This window comes from Siphateles boraxobius, unplaced genomic scaffold (assembly GCF_051911475.1).
Source record: "Siphateles boraxobius isolate OS27281-9 unplaced genomic scaffold, OSU_SipBor_1 2, whole genome shotgun sequence".
In the NCBI taxonomy this organism is placed as follows: domain Eukaryota; kingdom Metazoa; phylum Chordata; class Actinopteri; order Cypriniformes; family Leuciscidae; genus Siphateles; species Siphateles boraxobius.
In genome coordinates this window covers 13,872,572-13,886,552 of record NW_027508810.1, presented here as the reverse complement: position 1 = coordinate 13,886,552, position 13,981 = coordinate 13,872,572, and the positions used below count along the sequence as shown (strand labels likewise).

Sequence of the window (13,981 nt, the reverse complement as noted above, 5' to 3'; positions counted from 1 at the left end):
AGAGGCAGTTGAAATGTAGTTGCAAAGGTACTTATAGTTCGTAGAATGTCTTAAGTGGACCATCAAAATAAAGTGTAACCAAATATTTTCATGTTTGTCGACAGCAAATTCAAGGATCTTAGAAATCTATAGTTTATCTATCTATCTATCTATCTATCTATCTATCTATCTATCTATCTATCTATCTATCTATCTATCTATCTATCTATCAGTCTGTAATGAGGTATATGTATCATCTATCTATCATTAGTAAAGTATAATGAGATAGTTTAACGTTGGACTTCACACACAAACTCGTGTTTATAAGCAAAGCGAACAGTGCCCCCTTTTCCTCTCAGGCGAGTAGCGGTGTTGGTGTGAGGTATTGAGTGTTGAGTGAGAGCGAGCGGGGCTCTGACTCCAGCAGCAGTGCGGCTTTAAGATGATGAAGGCTGTGAAATTTATCACAGGCTCCTCCTCCCGCGATGATGTCAATCGGAGGTGGAGAGGTGGGCAGTCCTAAGGAACTGAGTTCATACAATACAACAGAGATTGCTAGAGCTCTGCGTACAACTACGGCAAAACGCCTCAGTGTGTGGAAGTGATGCTGCACATATAGGCACACTGTCCACCTGCTCCGTTGCACTGACAGTCCATGAGTTTTTCTCAAAATTGATATTAGCTCTCTATCACTCTGCCAAACCACGGGACGCCGTTAAATTACGCGTCCGAGGACGTTTTAAATGATTTACAAGTTTTTTAGTCGTTAATTAAACGCACAAAAAAATGAAAAAACAACTTCACTAAACAGTTTAAGTAGCTATATGCGAGGAGCATTCCCAGCTTTTCCCCTGATGACTGTATGAATGCACTGAAATAACAAGTCCTGCACATTGACAAACCCATTTGGAGCACCACTATCTCTCCGCGCGCGTGGGATTCAAGCAGTAGCCAGGCGCAAGACATCTGAGGAATTACATCGTGTCTTCTAAAAGTCATTCACAGATGTTTTTCGCTGTTCGTGCGTGGACCGTGGACTTTTTCATGGACATGGATCGTTTTTTCTAGTTGGATACCGACTGGTCACTACGTGAAGCTGTTTGATTCTGGGATTTTCTTTAGTCTGCACGGCACTTCATCTCCTCCAGCAGTGATGCCGCTACGTGACGGGAATTGAGAGTTTCCATATTCACTGAGAAATCCGAGGTAAGACACGTCTTCTTTATGCTCATTTAAGATATTTCTTTATCTTATGCATTTTTCGTCAAGAAAAATGTGTATGATTGTACCGCGCTACCTACTTATTTAAGACGACCGGTCGTAGCTTAGCATACTTTATTAACGTCTTTAAAACATCGCGAATAAGATCAAATATAGCCTACACTTAGGGTACATGCACTTGCACTGTTCGGGGGAAAAAATCTAAAAAGTCGAAGGGCCTTTGCGCACAAAAGTCGATGTGTTTAAGTTTACCTGATGCAAATTAATTCATTAGGTTGTAATATTTTAAAATATATGGTAGCCTATATAATAACACGAACTGCAGAATTTCCTAAGCTATCCTAGCGCTTCACTTTCCGTTTGGAGATGCGCTAGTCTAGTTTGTCAGTTCGATTCATGACTTGGCTTTATTACACAAAAGTATCGTGCAACGTCTCCGATTCAACGTAAATGTAAAGTCGCGTTAAAGCATTTCAGTCAGGACGTCTACTGCCAACACGTGAATCATAACAGCATAGCAACTGCAAGGCACCATCTAACAACTTCTGAAGCATTCTCTGGAACCGTTTGCTTTGGGATTATTTTTGTATTCATGTAATTATTTAGAAGCTATGAGCAAAGTAATAATGTCTTATTCAATAGCTTGCTATTAAGGAAATGGCCACATCGCATAGGTAAGGCTACTCAAAAATGTACGGCTGTATGCAGCTCTCGAAACAGAAGAGCATCAGCAGATGAAGTCGGAAGCTGATCCAGGATGCGTCATTTTCCAAAGCGGTGTGCTGGACGAGGCAGAACAGAAATACTTTGATTTAAATACAGATCCTGCCCTTAAAAAAAAAAAAAAAAAAAAAAAATCCATGGTAACCATTAATAGTTCCCACAAGAATTCCATACGCTCTTAGAAATAAAGGCAATTGCTTATACTTTCAGCCATAACCGGTTTTGGCTGTGAAGTTTTTTTGTTGTTGTTTTTTTAAATAATTTTTTGGTTTTCATTAGATTAAAAAGTTCTTATTAGTATTGGCGTTGTGGTTCTTTAAATCTAATATATATATATATATATATATATATATATATATATATATATATATATATATATATATATAGATAAAAGAAAATAATAGCTAATAACCTAATATTAATAATAAAACGTTTATTCTATTTAACCTATGCAACCTTTATTATTAAAAGTGTAAATACTATATTTATGGTTATTTATAAATGAAAATAACATGATCCCATATACAATTATTAGTCTTGCCTTAGTAATAACTGTTGTTATGGTATTTAGCTGCTAAATTCCAGTAGTTACCATAGTAATTTTTTAAGGGAAGTGTCCAAATGTACACTGGAGCGCGATGTACTGTAGATGTAGTCCGTTCTGCTTGCTTTGCTCACATTCTGTCATTAAGTTTTGCATCAAGCGACCTTTGACGACACCTAGGAGTGTCAGATCAGATTTTCATAGGGACGAGAGTTCAGCATTGTTTCATGCTCTGAGGCAAAATGATGCAACTGGTTTTAATTTTTACAGTGTATCTCTGGTGGTTGATCAACACTCAGATATGGAGAAATTCAACAGGCCTTTCTCTTTATAACTAATTGTTTGTAGTAATTCTTATCATTTCTCACAGCCCCTCATGAAGTGTGGAAAATACTGAACCCCTAGAGTGGATGCTGAAGGAATGTTGTGGAATTTTTAACTATGCAATAAACCAAAAAATCCCAGTTTTAGATAGCATCAAAATAATTTGTTGCCACAAGTAAAGCTTATTCATTTTTTTGTGCATTACATCTAGCCTATTTTCAATTTATTTATTAATTATTTGTGGTTCTAAATATATTGAATGTTGTGTTGTCACAATATATGCAGTAAACTATATGCAAATAAAATATTTATCGTTATAGATCAAAGTTTTGACACATATAAAGGTGTGAGTTAAGATAATATTTTGTATATGAAACAAAAGACAAGATTTTTTTCAGTCTTGATCCAGCACTAAAAGTATGATGATGATGTCTGCTGTAACATGAAAGCGATATACAGTGCATGTCTCAAAACAGTTTTGACTGTAATCTAGTTGCCTGTAATCCAATGATGTAACAAATGGTTAAGGCTTCAGTAATTGATTATAGCCACATGGTGAAGTCAAATGTTTTGATAAACATTTCTGTATTGTTTTATAAGCTACCAATATCATTGTTAATATAAACAACAATTTGAGTGAATAACTTACCTAGTAGAGACACAGTAAAATTATATCATTTTACAGTTATCCTAAAAAAGTAGAAATACTAAATTGGCAGGAAAAAAAAAGATGCGTGCGACAACGATTATCGCTGTCAATGCCGAATACAGAAACTGCACTGCAGTGCTGGTCAAGGTGGTTTCACTTGATACAATATACTAACATATTATACAAAGTGGTCTTGCATTATCTGAACATTAGGAATTTGCATCCCAACTAGATGTAATTATTAATATGAATGGTTATTTATTATATATTAGTTGTCTTATTTTGACCACACTGTGACCAATCCAGTGCCCTCTATTGGCAGTTCTATTTATTTATTTATCATGCCCTGCATTGCAATAAGAGAGAAATAATGCTTTACCACCTTCAATATATAAGATAATAAAGTAGCGTATTCGATCTTTTTATTTGTTTATTTATGTATTACATTTTAATAATGTACTGTGTTTTAGAACAAGGTGAGCTGATATAATGTGTTGAAGTGAAAATGCATGGGTATGTGTTTTGAAAATTCAATTGACATAAAAGTTCTCTAAATGTACGAGATAAGACAAACCATAAAAGTTGTAGTGGAAAAAGTACAAAAGAGTGATTCCATGATCTTCATGTCCATAGTAAATGTTATCCTTCATTTGTAAAAAAAATCCTTGTGATTCCCTGCTGTCATTTATAACTTCCATAATTAAAACATTTAATTATTTATTTATTCGAAGAGAAAATTTAAGGGGTAGGAGTGAAGATGAATGGTGCATCATAGGCCAAAAACCATCCTTTAAGATTTAGTTTCATTGGCGTGTTATACACTTTGCAATGTGTGTCCATATAAAATCAATCTAGGAGAATGATTTATCAACAACTGACATGCTGTTCCACTGAAAGTGCCCACGATAAATTGCCTGATGTTGGTCTAAAGAATTAAATCAAGTTTTACTAAGATTATTTATGATTCAAATTAGCAAAATCTCGATGATGATTCATGGCTCACTATTTTATGTAAACAAAGTCACTCTCAGTTCCTTCTCGGCTGAAGCTAGCCATAAGTTATTTTGTCATCTGACCGCATGGAAACTTTGATAAATTGATGAATGGCAGACACGACTGTTTGGATGCATAATCTTTGCTGACAGAACATAAATCGACTCCATCGCGTTGGCTACATCTGTTTATCCGTTGCGACTGGCAGCCTGTTTGGTATGTTAATACCTCCTTATTGATCATTCAATTGATCATTGGTCGTTCGGATCAGTGTAGTCGCCATCAAAGCTACTCAAAACCAGTTTGTGTATTTCAGTAGGTCCTAACTTTATTTGACGCATCAGTCTAGCGTATTCAGGTGCATACGAGTGATTAATTAACAGATTTAAAAATACGATAATGATGTTGCATAACAACAACACAACAATAATAAAAAGTAATAAACATATTTAATAATTATACCAGATGCTTTTCATTACCACCTAAAAGAGATGTCCTCATGATACATAAAGGCTGAATAAATAATTAAAAACATGTTTCCTGTTGATGAAAAGGCTGACATCCTGACTACACAAGAAAGACAGCAGGTAGGTCGGGCGAACAGCTGGCAGGGGGTTATGGGTCTCAAGTTGCTGATGGCAAAAGGTAGAGGGCAAACTCAAACGATATCGAAATGTCAAAGAATCACACTAACACGGGGTTTCTTTAAACTGATATAGAGAGTGATACTTCTGATAAGAATAAGTTAAATGACACGCTTCAGGCAGTTGTCCCAGTTTAAATTTCATAAGCGGCTTTAATCATTATTCGGAATTGTCATTTTGCTTTAATTACCTTTCTTATTAAATTTGATCGTTTTAATCTGGTGCCTGTTTGGTAGGTTAACTGTATTGATTTTTACACCTATGCAGCATTCAGTTCCTGCTTATTCATATAGACAGAGGTTCAACGTGAACTCATGGTTGACATGTAAAATTATTTTCTTCCTTGACAGCTCAGCTCAAAATCAAAATACAGGCAGGCCTGTCCATCACATTGTCACGTAAAGCGCTCTAAAGTCTGTGTGCTCACTCCAGGCTCCGGAGGGAAGAACGGCTTTTGCAAACTCCCCGGAATGCATGGTCCGCTGCTCAGAATAGATCACTGGAACCCTGTGCAAGCAGGGAGAAAGTCTCACCGATACCCATGAGCACAATTTTCCCAGCTAATTCTCTCTATTCACTCTCAAGCTGGAAGTTTCCAAAGATTGGGAAAGTTGAAACTCAAAGCTTTGCAAATCCATCCAGAGTATAGTTTTGAAAGGATCATTCCCAGGAGTAAATCTGAAAATGGCTCCGCGAGTTTTCACAACAACATAAACTGTCCTAAATATGGGGAGGAGTGACATGTGGGCTCCCGTGTGGAATTGTCTAATCCCAGAACCACGTCCCAGGGTAGCAGAGCTCCATACAAAATGCCAGACATCACTTACTGAGAGCTAGAGCTTACATTGCCTACACACTTTGGTGCTATTTTGGGTTATACCGGTTCATCAGTGTTCACTCTCCCTGGGACGGTGCGATTCGTTATTGTTGACAGTAAACTGATTACCTAAAGATGCAATGGAACGCGCAGTGCGAGAGACCCGTCGCCCTTCTTGGGTGTTTTAAAGGCCTGTCCACATTATACTTAATGTCAGTTGTGGTTATTTAGATGTAGATCGTCTTTTCATCTTTTATGCACTACTCTGCAATGCACTCCTTAGCCAGTAAGTCCTCCTCATTATGCATTGTTAGAGACTGCCTTGGACTCTTTCAGGCTTATCAGAGTACAGTAGGTGAATAGTAATTGCTTTGCTCTCGCCGACTCAAAAATGGTGCAATCTTCTAAAACAAATCAAATAATTTTTCACTACCTTCTTCAAAGAACAACATAACAGTCTGATAATATGTGCAGATAGTAAGCTGGTCATTGATCACTGTCATGTAAATACTGTGAGTGTTGAACGTCTGCCCAACAAACCTTTAATGAGTCCCTACAGTCCAGCCGGCGTGTTCACTGTGAAAAACAGAACATCTCGCTGACAGCCGAGACTTGAGCGGCTAAAAAAATGGGGCCTTCAACTCTCTATGTGTTTAAAAAAAATGAGCCTTTGTGATGAATTTTTGATGTGTGAAGCACATCTTCAAGGTACACGATCATGTTTCTCTGCTGCGTTCAGCTTTGTTTTTAAACAAACAGCCTTTTGGCACATACAAATTACACATTAATGGCTTGACAAATGTCATTGCTAACAGTATTCCATATCCCATTTCAAAAACATAATGGTGTGATTTTTTTTTCTCAGTGGCTATAGTAAGTAACATGCTATATCTGAACATATATCTGAATATTAATTCATTAATTTACTAAATCTACATTGGATATTCCTGCTTTGGAAAATAAAGTGTAACTTATTAATTATCCATATAGTTGTTTTTACGATCAATTTAATTTAAAACAAAGTCAACCTCAGTGTGGAGTTTCTGATGTTGTTAAGGTTAAGGGCACTATATTCAAACAGAAATAGCACTGCATGGACAACTCTGTACACTAACAGAACCCAGAGTCTGGAAGTGTTAGGCATCTCCACCACCAGTGCTCTGTGACCTAGTTGAGTTGTTGGCACATTGTGAAAGCCTCAGCCCTCTGGCTACTTTTATTTATATAATGCCCTGACAGGATTTGTGTGGCCATCGAGCAAGTTGGCAACAAACACTGAAATGAAACACTGAATTCATAAATCATGTCTTGGTGCTTTTGAATTATGGCTTTGTGCTATTCTTCTGATGGTTATTGACAGTCATTGTGGGCCTATGTATTTCAATTCGTAAACTTTAAATAATAAAATTCCTACTTACCCTTGACTACTCAAAATATCAACATACTGTAATCTGATATCATGCATTTTAGTTCTGTTGAGGGTTGCCAATGGCATACAAAAGTCCATTATCTGCAGTCTGAAATCTTGAGAGCCTCTCTAATACAGTTGCATGCTGTATTTGGTAGCATCTGACCATTTTAAACAATGATTCATATTGTTAAAACAGCTTATTTTTCCTTTTGCCTAAACAACAAATGAAAAAAAAGGTTAAAGGGATAGTTCACCCAGCAATGTAAACTGTGTTGTTTACTCACCCTCATGCCGTTCCAAACCTGTATGACTTTCTTTCTTTCTTTAGAATACATGTTACTTTATACTTTAGAAAAAAAAAAATATTTTCTGTGCAGTTATCTTTCTTACTACATTGGCAAATTGTTTTTTCCCTCTCATTTTCTCATTTTGCAGAAAAACCTCAGTAGTTTGCATTTTCTATGAAAACAAGGATCTTTTGTCATTTTGTGTCTTTAGTCTTGTTTTCAGATGTTGAAATATTTTTGCTTAAAAGCTTCATTGCAAATATGTTGTCTTGCTTTCAAGCTTTAAAAAAGATGCAAAGAACCATACAAGTATCATAAAACCGATCTGCTCACTGCTACGTTTGAATCACCGATTCAGTAAGATGACATACAGTGAGAACTTGAAAACCGGATCAGTTCGTGAACAAATTATTCACATCAGTTTTGTAAACTATCAGCTGATTTGTTTAAAAACGTTCAAACTCAAAAGTAACTTTTTCACATTGCAACTCTCATAAACATGACTGACCTCCCCCATTATTATTATAAATGGATGAAAAAAAGGAACCAGCACATTTTTCAAAAAATTCCTTTTTGTGTGTGTGTGTTAACTTCTGTGTCATACGTTTGGAAGGACATGAGAGTGAGAAAATGAACAGGATTTTTATAAATACGTGACTGAACTCTCTCTTTAATCTTTCAAAGAAGCCAAAGGATCAAAAAGCTATTTGTAGCAAAACTGTTTCATAGTTGTGAATATGACCATCTTTCTCTTTTCCCATCTTTCTTCCTCTAGCAGACCTTGCAGATCTTTGAAGAGAGTGCAGCACCTACTCTGAGTATGGACTTGGCAAGTGAGGCCCATGTTCTGGTGGTTTTACTCACCTGCCTATTCTTGATGTGCCGGGCTCAAGAGAAGGACTACATAGTAAAAGAGGAGCAGCCAGAGAATGTGCGCATCGGAAACCTGCGCAAAGACCTAAACTTGAACCTAGATCCAGACATTAAACTGTCTTCAGCACTGCAGTTTAAACCTGTCTACAAGACAGGTGATGTGCCTTTGGTCAAGGTAGAAGCCAGCACAGGAGAGATTTTCACCACAGCCAATCGCATCGACCGTGAGAAACTCTGCTCCGGAGTCTTCAATGAGAAACGCTGCTTTTACGAGATCGAGGTTGCCGTGCTACCAGACGAGATTTTCCGACTGGTCAAGATACGCTTCCTAATCGAAGACATCAACGACAATGCCCCGCTCTTCCAATCGACGGTCATCAACATCTCCATTCCAGAAAACACAGCCATCAACAGTCGCTACCCTGTCCCTTCTGCATTTGACCCTGATATAGGAATCAATGGGATTCAACACTACGAGCTTGTCAAGGTGAGTTCAACATTCAGCTGTGTTTTATTATGTGACGCTGCCAGTTAATGGATCCTTAATGTTCAGAATAAAAATAGCATAGTAAGCAATAAAAAATATGTTTTTTGGCTCAAGGTTTTAAAAGTAATGTCCTCTGTTTTGTTTAAGGTAAGTTGGTAATTGCACTGAGATAGATATGAACAATGGGGTGTTCTGAGAAACTAGCGTAATGTTCTCAGAGGCTTAATATAGTCTGCTCAAACTGGAAAGTAGGATAATGATATGCATGTTATTAAATTATATACAGTATCAGATATGTTGCATGTGAATTTAACTTAGCTTTTTATACAGTGTCAGAGGGGCAAATCAGCTGAGAAGTGGTAAAAAGTCACTAAGCACACAAAAAGCAGAAGATTGCAACAACATAGTTCAATGAAAGAACGGGTATTCCCTAGAAAGATCGCCCTGTATTTTAATTAAAATTCAAATACTGTGTGACTGAAACAAAGTGCCCAAGACTGTCATTAAAGTGTGAATAGAGTAATTTGTACCTTTTCTTTTGAGAATTAGCCGAATCCTTGCTTTTCATGTCTGATTAAGTTACCAATTTGCATTTTTAAATAGTCTCTCTCTCTCTCTCTCTCTCTCTCTCTCTCTCTCTCTCTCTCTCTCTCTCTCTCTCTCTCTCTCTCTCTCTCTGCCAATCCTGCTGCGGCTCTTTTGACTGCCTGTACTTGGAAAATGACCAGTGACCATAAAATTACAATAAATATGTAAAGGTTTCCTTTTAGATGATTTCATTTGTTCTTCATCTGCAAGTGTAGTGTTTCTTTTTATGAATCATGCATGCGAGTTTGTAAGGGTAGATCTAAGTAAACAGAAATGGAAAGGGAGGATATGTTTCATCCTCTGAGGTTGTTGAAAGCATCCCACAAGCAGCATCTGGCCATGAATCCACCTCTTGGACTGCGTGTGCATGGTCCTATGAGAGTACGAATCTCTGAAGCTCCCACACAGTAATGGTTTAGACCGGCTCACCGTCAGCATGGAGCTGCACGATTAGCATTGTGGGCCACAGCTGCTGCGCACATAGCTTTGAAAGAGCTCTGATAGCAATCCCTCTTCTGCTCTTTACTCATTCCAGTCATGTCCCCTAAGGAGGAAGCCCTCACTTATGAAACAGAGGGCCGTTATTGCCTACCCTGGTTTTAATTGTGGTGCCATATTAATTGTTCCATCAGCATTAGTGTTGCCATGTCACCTGGAACGATGCACCGAAGCACCTCTGGATACTATCAAGGTCAGCCTAAGAAAGTAATACCATGCATGGCTGGAGGAGTGCTTTCCATTAGAAGAGATTTTTATCACTTAAAGAGAACCTCTTTACAAGTCCTATCTGGAGCCATGTGGATCAGATCAGGCTCATGGGATGAGGATATTGACTTTTCTGTTGTGGGTTCCACCCAACTCATTGTTATTTTTACCCTGCCATTTAAGCACTCTAACCTCACATTAAGAAAGTAGTTTCTCTCTTTTGAAGCCATTTGTGTGTTTTTAATCACCTGGGACTGTTATTAATGTCATTTTAGATCTGCGGCACAGTGGAAACTTAAGAAAAGAAAGTATCCATTGGATTGCTTATTTGGTGAGTTAAGGTCAGCGTTAACGTTATCATTTCATTTCAATAATTTATGAGTATTTTGGTTTTCATCTGTGCCTGATTCTGATTTGAAATGGAAAATAAACTAGCTCAGCTTAAATAATTTATTGAAAATGTGATTTTTATTTTATTTTTTAAGTTCTCACTTCTCCAGTTATTTCAGTTGAAGACAATGAGTAGAGCCAGTTGAATGATGCATTAATGATCAAGGGCTGACAAGTAACATGCCATAAAGAGTTTCTATGAATGTTGCACCACAAAGGCTTCATATTGATTCTTGAGAAATATATCGTCCTCTTTGAACAAAGTTATTGTTGTTCCTGAAGTTGACTTGAAGTTTTCTGACTCTTTCCACAAAAGGTTAGTTACCCAGGAATCGGTTGCAGTATAAAATAAATAAGAATCATCGTCGTCTTCTTTTTCTTTAGCGTTTATCCCGCATATTATCAGGGTCTGCTTTTCTATGATCGCTGGACCCATTAGATGCAATCGTCGGCTTGATCGGGGTGCAAACCAGTAAGCTTGAGACCGTTGTGCAGCGTGTCGAGCCACCGCTGCTTCGGTCGTCCCTTTGGTCACTTTCCGCTGACTTCCAGCTGGAAGCCCATTTTGGCAAGCGTTGTATGGTCAGCGCGCAGGACATGGCCTTACCACCGACGCCGGGCTTCATGTAGCTTGTCAGATATTAAGGTAACACCATACCGTTGCCGAATATCATCATTACAGACGTGGTCGAAGAGTGTGATGCCTGAGATCCATCGCAGCATTTTTGTTTCCATGACACAGAAACGGCGTTCTACATCTTTCGTCACGGCCCGACACTCATCACCATAAAGAGCAACAGGACAAATGACAGTATCTTCGACTTGAGGCGGTGAATGGTCTTCCTATCGCAAGTGAACCTGGTCGTCGTGCATCACTTCAGCCTGGCAGCGTTGACTCGCGCAGTGGCTTCATGGTTCAGACTTCCATCAACTGCAATCATTTAGCCATGATACTTAAATATCTCGGTTCTTGGTAGGTCAGTGCCGTCGATCTTCTATATAAAATAAATAAGAATAATTATATCAATTATCTTATGAGAGAATATGCTAATTAAACCAAATGTTTTGTAATTTTACTCCCTTGAGAATCAGTCTGAGTAAAAGTGAAACAACTTTAAAGGTGAGTGGTTAAGGTAATCTGATTTCTGGGAGTGTTCTGGACAATAGTGGACGCTGGGGAAATTGTAGCAGATTCTAATCACATTACTGGCTGTCAGTTGGTTCCAGGTTTCATTTGGACCTAATTTTTGGCTGATTCTTCAGCCAAAGTTTGACCCAACTAGGAGACAACGCTTGTGTTTTGGTCTCAGTCTCAAATCTGATTAAATTTGATAATAGTGGGTACTGGTTGTAAAATAAAAAAGGTGACAACATTTTCATACAGCTTAATGTGCATATTATTTATGTCATCATATGTTGTCTGATATTCATGTATTACTTTTTTCTGTGTTATAACACAATGCAGCCTGGTCTCATTGTTAAAACGTAGGTATTAATACGTTTTTTTTTCAAACATAGAAAACGTACTTTTTTGTACGTTTCATAGATGCTGAAACGGATAATATGGACGTATCTGCAACATTTAAATGTAACATAATTACGTTTTTCAGCTACAACACGTTAACTATTTACGTATATTTCATATCATAAAGATATCTGTATAATTTCCCTTTTTACCATTTTATAGATAAATGTGAGATCCCTTAACCCTACTCCTAAACCTAAACATACCCAATTTATACAGAATATAAAAAGGATAAAACGTAATGGACAGAGGTGTGTAGGGGAATGGCAGTTTTATTAACAATATAGCATTAAAATATATTTTGAGCCAATAATCCTACTCCTAATTTACCCCTAAACCTACCCATAACCATTCCATAAGTAGGCTACAATTATGAAGAAAAACATAACAGACAGACAATTATAATCACAATAATTTATTTATTGCGAAAATGTCAAAACCGGTACCAAAAGTCATTCACATCATTATGTGTTGCAGTCGCAGTCCTCTCTGAGTAAAAATTAAGTTATTAATCCATGAAAATGTTAATCCGGTTTCGGCTCGCACTGTCAAGGCGCGCGTGCTTCTTCATTTCAAATGTAGCACACCAATTGGAACACGGAATGTCGCAATTTGTGACGAACCAGGCGAGAGCCAATAAGCGTTTTTATATCCCTGCCGTAAAACATGTCGTAACGCTTCTTGAGGGCGCAATTTTTTTATTTGAATTCACCTCACCACGAGCGCGGGATTTGACGTTTACGGTCGCTGATGAGAATGGAGATGAAGATCGCTGGATACAGGGCTGAATTTGGATCTGTTTCTTGCAAACGTATGGATTCTAAAGATTTGGATTACATCAAGCTAATAAAATGTATGTCTTTTGTGAATTTATGTTGTGTTTTGGTGTATTATGGTTCTATAGGAGAAAATGCATTTTGTGTCTCACGGTAAATAAACTATATTACAAAATGGTTAAAACATTTAAGAAGGTAACGTTATTTTTAAGGGTTTAAAGTGTAGTCTTGTTTAGCACCATGTAAGTTAACGTTAGGCTAATCCTCTGAAACGAGTTTGCAGCAGAAGGCACGAACAGAGTGAAATGTTATTAGTGCTATTTCTTAAATGAGTAAACTGAATTTAATAAATGCGACTAAAAACGTAATTGATAATTTAAATGCAATAGAGTCAAAACATTATAGTGCCACGATTTTAATAAGCATAAATAGGAAAAGGTAAAAATGTGTACGTCGGTAGAGTCCATACGTAAATATTTTACGTTTTTGTGCTGTCAATACGTAAATATGTTACGTTTTAGTGCTGTAAATACATCAGTATAATACGTTTCTGAGTGTATAAAACGTAAGTAAATGTACGTGTGGTAGAACTACACTAAACGTAAAATACACACGTATTCTCATGAGATCACGTTGCAGCATGCAACGATACAATGGTCTAAAATATTCAGTTTCTCAGTTGTTGGTACTGAGTTCATTCTGAGTTGTTGCTGTAGAAGGTTATCTCACTGATTCATACAACAGATTCTTCGGCCAGTCTGCAAAGCTGAGAGAAACTCTCGGGTTGAACTATGCAAAATGAAGCCCATTGAGGTTTGATATTCTACTGTTAGGGTACCGCTCTCTTTTCTGTTATTTATAACTGACATATGCTTTTGCATATATTTCTTGATTGCACTAGACAATTGGTTCAGTTTAAAAAAAAATTTGTCATTGTCTAACTTCCAGTATCATCCCCAGTCAGTATTTTACTCGAACGAAAGAGATTTATCCCATGTGTCCATCATAATGCTCTACAGTTTAGTTGGTATGAATATGTAGATTC

At 37.3% G+C, this 13,981-nt stretch overlaps 1 protein-coding gene across 3 annotated transcripts in view; it reads left to right on the top strand.

The window, feature by feature from the left end:
* Positions 1-494: 494 nt before the first annotated feature.
* The window catches only part of pcdh11 (protocadherin 11), a 205,278-nt gene continuing 191,791 nt past the window's right edge, over positions 495-13,981 (top strand). For 2 of the 3 annotated variants that reach the window (XM_077236016.1, XM_077236018.1), the window contains exons 1-2: positions 495-1,185; positions 8,368-8,952. In XM_077236016.1, the coding sequence (XP_077092131.1) occupies positions 8,413-8,952 (540 nt within the window). In that variant the 5' untranslated portion in view covers positions 495-1,185; positions 8,368-8,412. The remainder of the gene's footprint in view (positions 1,186-8,367; positions 8,953-13,981) is intronic. The other variant, XM_077236017.1, reaches the window with a different exon arrangement.